Here is a 17,056-nt window from a genome sequence, read left to right on the forward strand (position 1 = left end):
AGAAAGGGTAACATAAAAATGTTACATGAGAAACTAGACAAAGGGGATACTAAGTAAACCCCTCCAGCACCCTATTGTAAGATAGTGTGTGCTCGGTCTAGAAAGTTACAAACGTAAGTAAAATCAATGTCACTTTACTGCTCTTGGAAACAGTAGTTTATCTAAGAGAAGGTATTTAAACCTTTGGGAAATCTGAAAGACTCCCTGTGCCACTGCACTGAAGATGCTGTGTTACACAATGTAAAGATGATGCCTGTGGAGTTTGTCAGACTCCATACTAACAAAGAAATACAGAGTTCAGATTACATTAAAATACATGAGAGAGTGGGAATAAAGGGTTTTGCTCTCTCCAGGTAAAAAATTAAGTCCTTAAATCCAGCAAAGTTGCTGGGGGTCTCTAAGGTAGAGAGGAATTGCCACATTTCTGAGAATGCTCTCTAACAGTACGGCACCACTGTTTCTCCAGCATTGGATCTTTCATGGATTCACGTGCTTAGAATATTCCCCGTCATCAGACTGGGACCCCTCGGTACACATATATAGCCTTTTCCAATAGGAAAACTTCCGACACTTTTGTGTCCTATCTACGTCCTTTTAGGACCCGCCTACGCATGCTCCGTAGGCCGTCCCCGTATAAGAGGCCCGCCCCCGCGGTTCCCCTTCAGATTTCAACCGTCTCCAAAGTAGTGGGATCTCCTCGTGTTGTCCTACTGTTTTGTACTAGGTTGTGTCATTGGATTTCGAGTAATAATGTCCTCTGTACCAGGTAAAGCGCTGTTCCGTCCATGCGCGACATGCGGCTTAAAAAAGGTTTACGAGGGGGACGGACATATGGACTGCATATATTGCCTCCACCCTCACCATTCGGCGGATACCTGCGACATATGCAAGGGGTTTTCTCAAAAAACCCTCAAAGACCGGAACCGATGCCTGGTGGCATGGCTGAATGATGGAGCGGGGGCATACCCCCCCCTCGGAGGTGGGCTCCACACAGTCGGCGAAGACATCACGCCGCGCGGCCTCGTCAGAACCACTGCCGAAGAAATCTAGACCGTCAGAAAAAGAGTCGTCTGGAAGTCACTCCACTAGAGACGCCTCGGCAAAGAAATCATCCTCATCAAAAAAGCATGAGAAGGAAAGGAAACCCTCCTCTGGCGATCATCACAGATCGACCACGAGTCGAGAGTCCAGTAAAAGCGGGCACAGTGTGGAGAAGGCGGGACTGCCGAAACCACCTGCGAAGTCTTCGTCGACGGCGGTCCAGTCATCGGCCGCCTCCCTCCACTGGCACAGGGGGCATCCACCGTCCCGTCGACGAGGGCCTCGTCGACAGGGTTCCTACAGGAGGCCTGGAGGCCTGAAGTCTTTGACCCGACCCCCCCGGAGCCTTTGCTTCAAGAACAAGCTATGTTGCTGTCCTCGGAGGACGAGAACGAGAGAGTTGCCGGCCCAGCAGACCTAGGGCTACGAGCGGCTGACAAGTCGTCGACGAGGGCATCCGTTACACTGGTATCTGCCCCTCTCCTCAATCCTCAATCGGTTCTGTCGTTGGATATTCTGTCCACGCTTCAGTCCTTGTTGCAGTCATTGGACCAGCGACTACCCCAGGCAAGCCTGCCACAGTCACTCGTCGACGAGCCGGGCCCGTCCCGTCAACCGACGCACCCACGCACGCCAATCTCAACACTGGCACAGGAGGAAGGTGAGCTACCAGATTCGGAGTCTGACAGGGGAGCCATGTCGGATATCTCATTATCCCCCTCCAGGGATCCTACCTGGGAGTCAGAAGCGGAGTTGGAAAACCCCAGAAGCCCAGCTCACCCGTCCCCTCCGGACGACATTGCGTCATTCCATTCTATGATGGAGAAGGCATGCAAAGAATTTGGTCTGTCCCAAGAAGAACAGAAAAAGGATTGTTTTTTGTTCGACCACATGGGCAAGAGAAGGAGGTCGGTGTTCTCGATACCAATACTAGACCATGTATGGAAAGAGGGGTTGCAGACAATGAGACACCATTCTCAGAACCAGCAGTGAAAGGACGCCTAGAAACGAAGTTTAAGGCTCCAGAGTCGACCCCCAAGTGTTTATCCTCCCAACCAACACCGGACTTGGTGGTATCGGCGGCAGCAGCGAGGAAGGCAAAGGCACAGCACAAGTGCACGACTCCTCCTGAGACCACAGTAAAGGCCGCAAACTCTCTGGCAATTGTGGCCAGATACGATAGGGGGATGTGGCACAGACTAGCTCCGCTGCTTGACCATCTTCCAGAAGAACAGAGAAAGGCGACAATGCTACTGGTCCAAGAGGGTGAGGAAGCCTCAAATCACGCAATAAACATCGCGGTGGATCTCGCTGAGTCAGGCTTTAAGCAAGTCAACAATGGGGTGGTATTGCGTCGACAGTCATGGCTTAAGTGCACCTACTTCAGGCCAGAAGTGCAATACAAGGTCTTAGATATGCCCTTTGAGGGAGACCTTCTTTTCGGTGAAAAGGTGGACGAGGCCCTAAAAGGGATGAAAGAAGATTCCGACACGGCACGTTCATTGGGTGCCCTCCAGAGTGGCAGAAGTTACAAGTCTTTTCGTCCCTTTAGAGGGGCTTCAGGTAATTCAAGATTCTCTTCTGGAGACAGATCCTTTGCCAGATCGGCTTACCCCTCCCAGGGAAACCGACGTGCCTCACAATCGGCTAACCGTCGACGAAACTTCCTGTCTTCCAGAAAACGACCATCATACCCGTCGTCGTCGAGAGACAAGCAGAATAAAGATCAGCAGTGACATACCACACTCCGTTCTGGGGGGAAGAGTTTCAGCACATGTCGACGAATGGGAAAGGATAACGACGGACCAATGGCTGCTAGACACCATAAGAAACGGACACTCTCTGCAATTCAAACACAACCCTCCGCAAATTCCACCTGCGTTCACCGCTCAGTCCCATATGAAGGTACTGCAACAAGAGGTTACACTCATGTTAGCGAAGGGCGTGATAGAATTAGTTCCAACATCACAGAGAGGTCAAAGAGTCTACTCAAGATACTTCGTCGTAAAAAAGCCGAACGGCAAATGGCGTCCCATTCTAGACTTACGCGATCTCAACAAGTCCTTAAAGAACCTGAAATTCAAGATGCTCACTCTGCAGGAGGTGATCCGCGCAGTTCAAAAGGGAGATTTCCTGGCGTCCCTGGATTTACAGGACGCGTATTTCCATATTCCAATGTGTCGGAAACACAGGAAATTCCTACGCTTTGTAATAGGGCGAACTCACTACCAATTCACGGTTCTTCCTTTCGGGCTCAAGACCTCCCCCAGAAAGTTCACAAAATGCCTGGCTCCAGTGGCTGCCTGGCTAAGGAAGCAAAGCCACCACGTATACCCATACCTCGACGACTGGCTGGTAAGGGGATCCTCCCCAGCGTCGACCAACACAAGTCTGCAAGCCACCATGCAGCTTCTACAACGGCTAGGATTCGCCATAAACTTCGAGAAATCCTCTCTGCGGCCATCGAGAACGCTGGTATTCTTGGGGGCACAGTTCGAGACTCAGTTAGGGCTGGTGAAACCTTCCCTCGACAGGACCTCAAGACTCATTCAACAAGCGGCCCGACTACAGCGAAACACCAGGATCTCAGTGAGAAAGTATGTTTCGGTCCTAGGGGCCATGGCATCCTGCATCCATCTGGTGAGAAACTGTCGACTATTCATGAGGCCAGTCCAAGAATTCCTCGCGGACCGATGGACACAGGCTCAGGGATCGTGGTCGGACAGGATAACCGTCGACGACGACAAGCTACGTCGGACCCTTCAGTGGTGGCAGAGTTCCCATAATCTGAACAGCGGTGTGCCCCTACAGGAGCCGGAGTTTCAGAGCACCATAGTTACGGATGCGTCCCTAACACGATGGGGAGAGCACATGGGTGCTCTCCAAACGCAAGGTCGCTGGTCTCCAACGGAGTCACTCCACCACATAAACGTACTGGAACTCAGAGCGGTACGATGGGCTTTGAAGGCGTTCCTACCACACATCAAGAGTTCGCGAGTGCGAAAACTGACCGACAATACAACAGCCATGTTTCTTCTGAGGAAACAAGGAGGGACACGATCAAGGACTCTTTCCATAGAAGCCCAGAAAACATGGCATTGGGCAGCGAAGCACGGAATTTCCCTCGTGGCTCATCACCTTCCAGGAGTGAGGAACGGCCAAGCAGAAGCATGGCCCAGATACACGAGTGGGAAGTGGACACGGGTCACTTGAGGAAAGTGTTCGAGAAATGGGGTCAACCCCCTCCGGACGCCTTCGCGACCAAAGACAACAAGAAATGCGAGCAATTTGCAAGCAGATGGCCCCAATAGGGGTCGGTGGGGGAGGCGTTCTCCTTCCCATGGACGGACATGTTCCTCTGCTTTCCCCCCGTTTCCCCTCATACGGAAAACAATGCAGTGGATACGCAGATACAATTGCCGGGTGATTCTAGTGACACCATACTGGCCGAGGCAACCGTGGTTCTCAGACCTCCTCCATCTGTCGCTGGAACATCCCATAGCGTTTCCGAGAGTCCCGTACCTTCTATCCCTGGACAGAGGCACGGTGTGGCATCACGACCCGGACAGTCTCAACCTTACGTCCTGGCTCCTGACTTCTCAGAGTTCGGCGCCTTAGACATTTCAGAGGATTGCCAAAAAATTCTACAGGCGGCTAGAGCCCCTTCTACAAACAAATCCTACTCCTATAAGTGGTGGAGGTTCTGTGAATGGTGTAAGGGGCAACAGGGCCTACAACCGTTGTCGGTGACGCCGGAACAAGTTCTACCTTACCTGCTCCTCTAAGCGGAGAGGGGATTATCCTTCACATCGATAAAGGTGCACCTGACGGCCATCTCGAGGTTCACAAGGAAAAGGCAGTCGTCTCCTCTATTTAGCGACAGACTTGTAAAACACTTCATGAGGGGTTTATTTCGAGCTTTTCCCCCGGAAAAACGTTTCCCCCCGACTTGGAGTCTCAACACAGTGTTGGCAGGCTTAATGAAACCGCCTTTTGAGCCTATGGCCACGTCCGACATAAAATTCATTTCGTGGAAGTTGGCATTCTTGATTGCTATCACATCAGCTAGAAGAATCTCGGAACTGAAAGCGCTGGTCGTAGACCCGCCATACCTAAGATTCTTTAAGGACAAAGTAGTCCTGGCAACTAATCCTATGTTCGTCCCAAAAGTTCCGACAGTGTATCACAAACACTCGTCCATTGTTCTCCCTACTTTCTTCGCCACACCATCATCGGCAGCAGAAAAAGCTCTTCATACCCTGGACGTTAAGAGGGCTCTGAAATTTTACCTACATCGTACACAGGAATTCAGGTCTACTAGACAACTGTTCGTCGCGTATGGTCCGTCGACGAGAGGAAAAGCAATCTCTAAACAAGGATTGGCTCGATGGGTCTCATCGACGATTGCGTTTTGTCACTCTAAGGCCGGAAGGCCACTGCAAGGACATCCTAGAGCCCATTCTACAAGATCAATGTCCTCCTCAACAGCTTTGTGGGCAGGAATTCCGTTGACGGACATATGCCAAGCTGCGGCATGGTCAGTGCCCCACACGTTTACCCGCCACTACTGCCTTGCTAGACAGCATGCGGACGAGGTGCAGATGGGAAGAGCTGTCCTGCGCCATCTGTTTCATTAAGGTAAGCTCCACGCTGTGGAGAATCTGTTGTCTACCTTTTTAATGACAGTTAATTTTATGTGGGTAAGGTTATATGAGGTAACTTCCTACTGTACATATACATTGTGTAGTATGTTGAGGGTATATTACATTACATTCTCACCATTACATTCTCAAGTGTTACTGCTATACAATCTATTCTAAGCATGTGAATCCATGAAGATCCAATGCTGGAGAAGGGAATAGTTTCTTACCTGTAACTCCATTTCTCCAGCATTGGTATCTTTCATGGATTCGCATGCGCCCACCAACCTCCCCGGAATGTAATGTATTTAATGGATAAAATTAACCCTTCCTACTTTGGACGGGCCGAAATCTGAAGGGGAACCGCGGGGGCGGGCCTCTTATACGGGGACAGCCTATGGAGCATGCGTAGGCGGGTCCTAAAAGGACGTAGATAGGACACAAAAGTGTCGTAAGTTTTCCTATTGGAAAAGGCTATATATGTGTACCGAGGGGTCCCAGTCTGACGACGGGGAATATTCTAAGCATGTGAATCCATGAAAGATACCAATGCTGGAGAAATGGAGTTACAGGTAAGAAACTATTCCCATCTATTCTCTATCCAATTCTACAAGCCTTCTCGTAATCTCTGCTCTGCCGCCTCATCTACCCTTTTGGATCCTCGCCCTCCATACGCTTCCTCTTGCTTCCACTCCTTTTTTTTTCCTTTTCTTTCTTCTTGCTGCACTTGCATAGAATTCTTTTCCCCTGGATGTATGAGAAATGGTCCACACAGAATTTCTCAAAACCAAACTAAGAGACTACCCCCTCGCCTCAGAGTTACCCTCTTAACCTACCTCTCAACTGCCTGCTAACCTCGCCTCTAATCTGCCTCTGTCCCTCACTTCCTCTGCTGCCAATCTAGCACTTCACCCATCATGATCACCGCCTACCTGCGCTCGGACTTTCATTGTCCTTAACCCATGTATGCCTACTTTGTGTATTGTCTCCGGTGACTGTTCCATTTAGTCCCCTCCACAACCTGGTCAGAATGTCCTTCAAACTCACCCCATTGTAGAAGCTCACTGCTTTCCATCTAATCTGGTTTCTTATCTATTGTGCGTTCTTTTGTGATCAAAATTAGCATTGCTCCTCCTGTATATAAATATACAATATATAGTCAGCTTTAGGATACAGTTGAAGTTCTCTTGCATTTGCTGAATGCTTTTTGAAGATGAATTGAGATATCTGCTTTATTTCTCCTTTAGGTTAACCACTTATTTAGATGTACAGCGATGTCTCGAATACTTGGGATACTTGGGGTACTCTATACTGACGGAGCAAGAGTCCCAGGCAACCGCGATTACAGGTGACCTGCAATATTTAGTTTTTATTTCATTTCTTTTTTTCGTATCTTTTTCTGATTACGTTTGAAAGATAAACCCATGCTTCCATTCAGTTTTCCCATGGGTTGATCGCGCTTTGAAACACCTGTGTAAGTCGCGTTATAAATGCCATATCATATCAAATATCAAGGGGCTGCCTTCCTAGAGTACCTGTAATTGTTTGTTGCTGCACACTTCGATGATGCATGCAAGAAACATTTATTGGCCACTGCTTAGATTTGTTATATACTCTAGTCCTGGTGGTTTAATCAAGGCATGACATTTTGGGCACAGGTGGCAATGCTGGTGTTGGATGATCTTGGAAAAGCGAATGCGGATCAGGAGTGCGCAACTGTTAGGCAAGATTGTATGGATTACCCTGTGGGAGACTGCACCAGCCTTGTCCACTTGGTAATAGTTAACCCAGCCTTTGGTATAAGCTTGTACTTCAAAAGTTGGTAGAGTGACTGAGCAGCCAGGCTTATCTCAAGAGGGGTCAATGTGAGCTGTAGGGTTATAACATAGAAATTCACAATGACATTTATCCAAATAAACACTTAAACTCAAGGTTTCCTAATTAAACAAGTATTTATTTAACATTCCGTTTGAATATGCCTTCTTTAGAAGGGAGCAATATATGTAACACCAAAATATACTTAAAAAAATACACCCTCTCATTTTCAATAAATCAGTAGATGCTCATTTGGGATGCACACAGACACTTCCTACACCCTGAGGTGACTTAAATAACTAGGACACTGTGGACATTGATATATCACTGGGACATTTAGAGCAATACTGAGTTTGGGTCTAAAGGAAACTTTTAGGTAATAAAACAACGGTTAACTAATATTCTTAAGCAGGTAAGTACTTTGGAACCCCCCCCCAATGCAAAGTAAATTAACCCTTTCCCAGCTACACAAGTTATAATGTGTGCCTTTTGTTGAGGCATAGTTAAAGCACAAAGTCAGAGGTTTGAAGAGTCTTTCAGGGAGCCAGTACAGCCGATGTTAATTGAGCAATGTCTAGGGGAGCTAAAGCACTTCTTGAAGGTAAGTAAAACGTCTTGCACAATGTTTTAGAAGTCTTTGTAGAAAATGAAATCACTGTAGGGCCACAAGCTGGGAGGTTTGTGAGGGGCAAAGCTGCAAGCAACTCTGCAAAAGCAACCAAGACAAGGCTCAACTGAGAGCTAGCAAGTCTACACAGCAAGAGGTAGGTACCCCTTAGATTACAGTACCTTAGGGCTGAGGAAATTGGTTCCAGCTGGCTTCTGTTCCAATTGTAGTATGGCAGATCCTGTTGTTCTTGGGTCTCAGTCGTGGGGACAAGAAGGACGTCGTCTGGAGACTTCTGCACTATGGTTTGAAGGTTGGCGGCAGCAATGGGCAAACTTCAGATCAGCGGCACTTCGCAGTTTCAGCTTCTCGCGAATAGCACCACCGCGGTTCTTGTACACTTGGTGGACTTTCCTCGTATCTGACTTCCAGCACTCTGTTGAGGTGGCTCAGGCTTGGTCAGTCCTGCTTCATGGGAGTGCGGAAAATCTTAGTGGAGCTCGGGTCCGATTTAGGCACTCACTCAATTCTGGTGTTCCTCTGCCTGGCAATCGGTTCCAGGAGCAGCAAAGCACAGCCAGCTCTGAGAGGATTTCCAGAAGAGTTCAGCTTGGGGTCGATTGGTGCCACCAACCCAAGGGGATAAGTCGTCCTTTGCAGGGCTTCTCTAGTCGAGGCGAATTCGAAGCTTCACCACTGCAGCAGGGGTTCACCAGGCAAACCAACGGTCCAGGAGTTGCAGCAGGGGTCTCTTCCAAGTTCTTCTTCAGATTCCTTTGTCCAGTGATCGGCACTGCCTTCAAAACAAGACCAACTTTTATGCAGGTTTGTCCCATTCATTTGCAGCCTAGCTGTCAATCACACAGCAGGGTGGCTGTCCTCCAAATACAGCCAGCCATTCACCTTTGGGCACGTTCCTGTAACCAAGGGGGTTAAGCACAGGGAGTTCCAGGCACCTTCCTCACTTCCTACCCCACACGCTGGAGCCAGAGGTGGGCTTCACCAGTGAATCCAGCCAAAGACAAAAAGAACAAAAGGACCAAGCCTGGTTTGGCATGCTGAGTAAATCTCAAGGACCTTTACAATAAGAAATAGCAAAAAGAGAAGATTGGGCAATTTTAATAAAATGGGCACCCATGGATGCTTTACTGCAGCTGTAATACCTCTGCAGAATATACATTCAATGGTAGTAAAAAGTAAAGCACTGCCAACAGCCATTAATTGTAGAAATGGTAACCTAAAAATGTTACATGAGAAACTAGACAAAGGGGATACTAAGTTAATCCCTCCAGCACCCTGTTGTAAGATAGTGTGTGCTGGGTCTAGAAAGTTAAAAATGTAAAGTCAATTTCACTTCACTGCTCTTGGACTAGTTTAACCAAGAGAAGGTATTTATACCTTTGGGAAATCTGAAAGACTTCCCTGTGCCACTGCACTGAAGGTGCTGTGTGTCAAATATAAAAAGATGATGGGAGGAAAGCCAGTTTCAGGGATGGTCACTGATGCACTGCGGCAGGGGACACAGATGTTGCGGTTGAATTCAGTCCTCTAGTTCGGGCCATGCTAGGACACTGAAATGTTCGCAGGAAGGACTCTAGCAGAACAAGCTGACGACCCTACGAGTTCCGACTCGAAATGCAGAATGACAACTCTTCTCCTGCAGTAGCCAAAATTGGACTTCGTCAGTCCACTGGATGGCCCAGGAATGCTTCCGAAGACACCCAAGTCGACAGCCACCAAGAAGTCGTCGAGAATAGTTGTTCTCCAGCATGGGGTCTGGCATAGATTCACATGCTCATGAATATTCCCTGTCGTCGGGCTGGGAATCCTCGGTAAAAGAAAAATCAGGTTGTTTCATTTCAGAACTGTCTTGCTCCTAACAACCAATCACTGAGCTCTGGGTCATACTGCCCCCAGCCAATGAGTGCCCGCCACCTATGCCCCACCTCTGGCAGTCATCTTCAGATTTTTACCGCACGTTCAAGTGTTGGGAGTCCTCCTGCTTAGCTCTCTAGCTTTTACTGCGATTTTCACTTTTTTGAGGAGTTTAGTCCATTTTTCGGTCAATCGAGCCCATGTGCGTGACCCGGTTTTTGGATTCTTCTTCGCCCCTCAAGGGCGGATTTCATAGAGTTTCTTCATGGAGGCTTCCATAAGATTCATCAGGCCTATGAGGCGTCCCCTTCTTTTTTCAAGCTTTGCTCCGACTGCGGTTTGCGGAAGGTGTACATGGACGAGAAACATTCCCAGTGCCTGTACTGCCTGTACCCAACGCACAAGGAGGAGGGTTGTGCGTTTTGCCATGATCTCTCGAAACACATATTGAAGGATCGGCGTAAACGGCTGGAAGAGTGGCTTCAGGCCATGGCCTCTGCACCGGGTGGTTCCCAGGGGCATGCCTCTCCCGGATCCAGGAAAGCTGAGCGGGCTTCTAAGTCCTTTGAGGATGCCCCTCCCGTCGCGGTCCAGAAAAAGGCCAAGCACCTCGAGTCCGCCACCGTCGGGAGCACAGCTGCGGCGGGCTCCGCGATGGACAGGGCGCGTTGAACATCCCAGTTGCATCAGTCTCCAGTCAGCACTCTGCATCTTCGTCCAAGAGGAAGTCGGATCACCCGGGTAAGCTTAAGGTGGCCCCGGAGACAACCAAGCAGAAGGCCAGACAGGGTACGGCGTCCGGCCTACCCCCGGCGTAGAAGGCCAAAGGGGATTGAGGGTCCACTCCAGCCCCTAAGGAGAAGGCCAAGCAGCACAAGGTGTCCGCAGCGACCATGAAGGCCAAGCAGGACAAGGGGCCCGGCCTGGCCGCAAAGGCCCATGTGCACCAGACGAAGGCGGCACCTTCCATTGAGGTAGTGGTAGTGTCCCTTTCGAAGGCCGCAGGTGATGACCCACAGGGCGCCCTTGTGACAGCAAGGGTGTCCCTCCCTCCCAGTAGGGAGGCTTCGTTGCAGCCTATTGAGAAGACCCCGGAGAAGAGGATGCCGATCATCTTCCCCCAAGACCGTCCCCTCGGGACGCGAAGAAAGGGGGGGAGGCGTTGAAGTCCTCCAGGGCATGGATATCTCCTCTGTCAAGGAGGATGAGCTTGTTTACCTCCATACCTTCCAGGAGGGCGATGACGACGAGGAAGACGTCAGAGTCGCGCCCCACGACAGGGCGACGACAAGGATGGAAATGGAGGGCCTCAGGACGAGGACCCTGGTCCTACTCCTATGCCTCAACTGCTGCCTACACCCCAATGGCCGCCTAGAGACCTTTCAGTGGACAGTCTCTCTACCCTTCATTCTCTGGTATCCGAGATACAGAGGAGGATGCCAGCGACCCTGCGACCCGCTGCTCCTGTGGCGCCGCCCGCCCCGCAGACAACGGAGGAACCGCCATCCAAGAAGCGGAAGAGGCACCCCTGCCTCCTTGCCACCCTTCACCTCCTTCTCCGCCACCCTGCGCGACTGGGACAGAGTCAGACACAGCAACAGCGATGGGCACGGATTAGGACGGCGGGATGGGGGACCCCAGGTCCTCCTCTCCGCACGAGATAGGGTCATTCCATGCAATTATCTCAAGAGCATCAGAGATGTTCCAGCTCACGCCGGAGGAGAAGGAGGAGGGCTTCTTATTCCAGCGCTGCGAGGTGAAGAGGAAGACCATCCTTCTACATCCCCAGTGAAGAGGGACCGCCTGGAAAAGAAGTACAGGGTGCTGGACTCTGCTAGACGTCTTCTGCAGCGTCCACCTCTCCTGACAACGTGAGGAAGAAGTTGGATGCAATGGGTAGGAAAGTTATCTACTCTGCGGCGATGACCGTCAAGGCTGCCAACGCTCTCGCTATCGTGGCACAATACGACTGGGAGCTGTGGTATAAGCTCGCCCCTCTACTGGATTTCCTCCCTGATGATAAATGGGTAAAGGCTTTGGAGATTCTATAGGAGGGCGAAGTGGCATCGGCCATCACAGTGGCCATGGACATTGCGGATGGGGTTTCCGCCAGATGGGCAATGGCGTTTGCCTTCGCCGTCGTGGCTGACTCAAGGCCGCCAACTTTCGACAGGCGGTCCAGACACGGGTTTTAGACATGCCCTTTGACGGGGACAATCTTTTCAGGAAAGTTGTGGATGAGTCCCTACAGGCCATCAAAGCGACATGCAGACGGCACTTGCCCTAGGCACGCTACAACAGCAATGGCCATCCTTTTGCTGCTCAGGATGCAAGTCTAGCCGATCTTAGAGGGGTTTCGGCAGGGGCTCTTTCTCTTACCGCCAACCCTCCCGCTCCTCGGCCCAAGAAACCAACGGGGGCTGCTCCAAGGCCTTTGGAGGAGGACGCCGTCATTGTCATGGGGGTCACAAGGTGGCCCGTCGACCTCCAAGCAAGAAAGAACCGGTCAGGACGTTGGACCTTAGTCAGCGCATGGAAGACCATCTCCCTCTTCACCGACTGCTGGGTGCTGGACGCTCTCTCGCCCACGGACACACCCTAGAGTTCCAATGGAAGTTTCCCCGAATACCACCGGTGGCCCGGCAGGAAAACCATGTGCCTCAGCTGCTGCTGGAAGTTCGGGCCATGTTACAGAAAGGGGCGATAGAGCTAGTTCCAAAGCGGCTGTGGGGATCTGAAGGTTACCCAAGGTACTTTCTCGTACGAAAGAAGACTGGGGCTGGAGGCCCATTCTCGACCTGCGACGACTGAACAAATACATAAAGTCCCAGAAGTTCCGAATGGGCACTCTTCAACACGTGCTCGGGCAGCTGGAAGAGGGAGACTTTCTGTCGTCATTGGACGTGGATGATGCATACTTCCACATCCCCATTCACAAAGGACACCGCAAGTTTCTGCGCTTTGTCGTTCGGGGGCAGCATTACCAATTCAGGCCCTTCCCTTCGGACTGAAGTCGACGCCCAGAGTCTTCACCAAGTACCTGGCGCCGGTGGTGGCCCATCTACGACTGCAAAGGATCCACGTCTACCCTTACTTGGATGACTAGCTCCTCCGGGCCAGATCAAGAGAAGTCGCTGTCGACCACATGGTGAGGACTGTCCGCCTCCTGACGGATCTGGAGTTCTCAGTGAACTATGCAAAGTAATGCTTGACTCCATCGCAGGACGCGCTGTTCCTGGGATCCCGACTCAACACGGTGTCATGGCTGGCGTCACCGTCGGAAGAGAGGATAGCGGCCATCCTGGGCAAGGTGCAGCAGCTGGTCGCACTGAAGATCGCCATGGTGAGGGCCATCAAGTCTCTGCTCAGCATGATGTCATTAATTTACCCCGTCCGACTGTGCAGGTTACGGATGCACCCTCTGCAGGAGTACCTCGAAACACGTTGGATCCAGGTGTCTGGAAGTTTCCAAGCCAAGATCGTGCTCGATCGGAGGCGCGGATTTCCAGACCCAACCGCACCAGGAGACGGTCACGAAGGATGCTTCCCTGGAAGGATGGGGAGCCCAGAAGCCTGTGGCTGCCAGAGTAGAAGACGTTGCACATCAACATTCTGGAGCTACGGGCAGTATTTTGGGCCCTCAACACCTTTCTGCTGTCCCTCCAGGGCAAGGTGGTGCGGGTCTTCTCAGACAATACCACCACAATGTTTTACATCTGTAAACGGGGGCACCAGATCCCCAGCGCTCTCCAAAGAGGCGCAGGACTTATGTCACTGGGCCGTCGCCCAGGGGATTTTCCTAGTTCCGTTTGATCTGGCGGGAGTAAAGAACACAGTCTCTGACTCTCCGAGCAGGGAGCTTCGCTCTTGACACGAGTGGGAACTTCAGCAGGATCTAGTGGAGAACCTTTTCATCAGGAGGAGCAATCCCCAGATTGACTTGTTTGCGACGGCAACGAACACCAAGTGCCTGAGGTTCGCTAGCAGGTTCCCCCAACAGGGGAGCATGGGGGACGCATTCTCATTTTCTTGGGAAGGCCTCTTTGTGTATGTGTTCCCTCTGTTGCCATTGCTACTTCGCATCATCAGTCAACACAGATGGTACCGGTGCAGGATGATCCTCGTCGCACCAGTGTCGCCGAGGCAGATCTGGTACCTGGACCTTCTCAGCAAGTCAGCGGCACCTCCAGTCAAACTGCCAGTGGTCGCAGAAATTTTTATTTTTTATTTACAACAGGTCATTTAGTTTACAATCGAAAACCTTTAGCCCTTCCCACCGTTTACCAGGAGGGGGGAACTTGATGGGACTAATGTAATCAATTTCTGTCTTATTGAGGTTTATTGTCCAAGTCTCTGCACCTTTTCCGCTTTCCTTCTGGATCCGGTACCTCTAATTTCTTAGGATTATTATGTCTCAGATCTTCTCAGCAGGGAGGGTGGTGCCTTTTTTCACCACGATCCAGGGTCTCTGAACCTGAAGGCCTGGTATTTGCAGCACTAGAATTTGGTGGCTACGATCTCCCGACGGACTGCAAGGAAGTCCTCGCCAAGGCTAGAGCATTGTCTACTCTGAAATGTTAGACACAAATGAAAGTGTTTTACGATTTGGTGCCGGTCACAAAGGATTGACCCTTTGCGGGTTCACGGCTCTCAAGTGCTTCCACGTTTTGCTGTATTTGCTGTAGTTGGCCAAATCGGGGCTGGCTCATGCCTCCATCAAGGTACATCTGGTGGCTATTTCCCGCTACATCAGGTCTCTAGGACGGTCTTCTCTGTGTTCGCACCATCTGGTGAAGGAGTTCATCAATGGACTGTTCCGCTTTTTCCCGCCGTTGAAGGCTCCGGCCCCGGCATGGGAACTCAATGTGGTGCTGATCAGGCTCATAGGAGCTCCATTCGAGCCTATGCATTCAGCTCTGCTTAAGTTTCTGTCATGGAAGACAGCTTTTCTTGTGGCCATCACCTCTGCAGGATGAGTGGTGGAGATCCAGGCCCTGTCATGCAAGCAGCCTTACTTGACTTTTCACTAGATGAGGTTGGTGCTGTGGACGCACCCCTCCTTCATGCCCAAGGTTCTGTCGGACTTTGCAATCACTGCTGCAACTGCGTTCCTATCTGGTGTGGCCCTGCTGGACATCATCAGGGCTGCTACGTGGAGGTCGACGCACACCTTCACTAAATTCTACTGCATCGACACAGAGTCCAGGGAGGAGTCCAGAGTCAGCCAAGCAGTGCTGCGCAACCTGTTATCTTGAAGGGGAGCCTGGTGAGGAGGTAAAAGATGCTTATGTTGAGCCTGGCCACCTCCTGTGGTTGTGCATGTTGTACTGCTATGTATTCTTTATTCATGAGCATGTGAATCCGTGCCAGACCCAATGCTGGAGAAGGAACAAGTTACTTACCTGTAACTGTTGTTCTCCAGCATGGGTCTGTCATGGATTCACATGCAAATCCTCCCGCCTAACCCTCTGCGGCTCTTCTCATGGCCCTTCTGCCACTTTACGTGCTACCAAGTCTGAAGATGGCGTCCAGGTGGAGGGCAGTCATTGGCTGGGCGCAGTATGATGCAGAGCTCAGTGATTGGTTGTTAGGAGAAAGACAGTTCAGAACTTTCAGATTTTTCTTTTACTGAGGATTCTCTGTCTGATGACTGGGAATATTCTTGAGCATGTGAATCCATGCCAGACCCATGCTGGAGAACAACAGTTCTGATGCTTGTTAATCTGCTTAGAATCACATGCTGTGCATATGGTCTGGTTCGACATCCAGAGGTAACCGCAGAGTATTGCAGAGTATTGCATCTGTCTTTCGGGAACCGAAAGGGGATGTCGGCATAGGCCTGTCTGTAACACTATCCCTATTGTGACGTGTAGTGTACCCAAAATCCCTCATGCGCCGAGGTCCCTCAGAATGTTTTTTCCCGCCCAGATAACTGGTCGCCCCAATGCAGAGCTATCCATAAGAGACTTTGTTTATTCTTGTTTACCCACTTTGTCGGTTATTTCCCCTAAAGTCACTTTGACAGTGCTCAAAGAACTACGACGAAGACTGTGGGAAACTTTCGACGGCTGTGGACCTTGACGCCCGAGTTCTGGTGGCAGAGCCATCCACGTGGCCGGGCCCTCTGGCCGACCTACACAGTAGGGAGAGTGGGGTTGGGGTGGTCATATCTTTCGCTATGTCTCTCCTTTTTCCCCCTCTTTGCCCTCTAGGTCTGGTCATCATTCCTATTACCTTTCGCTATGTAAAGGACACCATTTAGGTTTTGCCCCTCTTGCAGGGTCAGATACCCGTGGAAGGACGAGCACGGTAAGTGCAATAATTGGCTGCCCCTTGACCATGACTAAGCGCGTTGCGTGGCTTGTAGGCTACTTCGACCTAAAGCTCTTAAGGAGCAATGCGTTAATCAGTGGGCCGGCTACGGCATGTTGCGGGCTGGATCTTCTTCCTCCACCGCCGCACCTGCCGAAAGTGATGGGGGCACTAGTGATGACCAAGCATCCGTATCGGATGACGTAGACCTGGCGACAGACACTTTTAGGTCCGCCACGCCTGTCCCCGACCCGTCCAGGACACTGCAGATGACCAGGTGGATGCCAAAGACAACTGGGAGGACACTCATCAGGTGAACACGGAGCCATGGGCGCTCCCTACTCACGATCATTCCCTCCACCCCGGCCCGCGAGGCTTCACCAGTAGACGATCAAATGGCCTTTAATACCATTTTACGGAAAGCAGCCAATCATTTTCAGATCGCCACCCAAGAGGCCATACCTGAACAAGATTTTGTGGAGGACATTCTTAAAGAAAACCCCCCCTCCAGTCAAGCCATTCCTCTCCTAAATTCCATTGAAAGGAGATTGGCTCCTTCTCTTGTCACTCCAGCCCAGACATGGGCAGTAAACGGAAGAGTGGAAAAAAATGTTTTCGCCCATCACCTACTGACACTCAATATATTAAGATCCACGCCACCCCGGACTCCCTAGTGGTCACCACCACTTGGAACGTGCGGGAGTACCCCTTGCTACGGGAGAGGCACCTCCCGATAAGCAATCAAAAAGATTGTATGGCCTGGGTA

General features: G+C 50.8%; 1 protein-coding gene across 3 annotated transcripts in view; it reads left to right on the plus strand.

Moving 5' to 3' along the window:
- Nucleotides 1-17,056, plus strand: part of RHOT1 (ras homolog family member T1) — a 1,148,557-nt gene that overhangs the window by 680,059 nt on the left and 451,442 nt on the right. For all 3 annotated transcript variants that reach the window (XM_069654964.1, XM_069654963.1, XM_069654965.1), the window contains exon 14: nt 6,929-7,029. In XM_069654964.1, the coding sequence (XP_069511065.1) occupies nt 6,929-7,029 (101 nt within the window). The remainder of the gene's footprint in view (nt 1-6,928; nt 7,030-17,056) is intronic.

The sequence above is a fragment of the Ambystoma mexicanum genome, chromosome 3q, assembly GCF_040938575.1.
Source record: "Ambystoma mexicanum isolate Mex_15411 chromosome 3q, UKY_AmexF1_1, whole genome shotgun sequence".
NCBI classification, from domain to species: Eukaryota; Metazoa; Chordata; class Amphibia; order Caudata; family Ambystomatidae; genus Ambystoma; species Ambystoma mexicanum.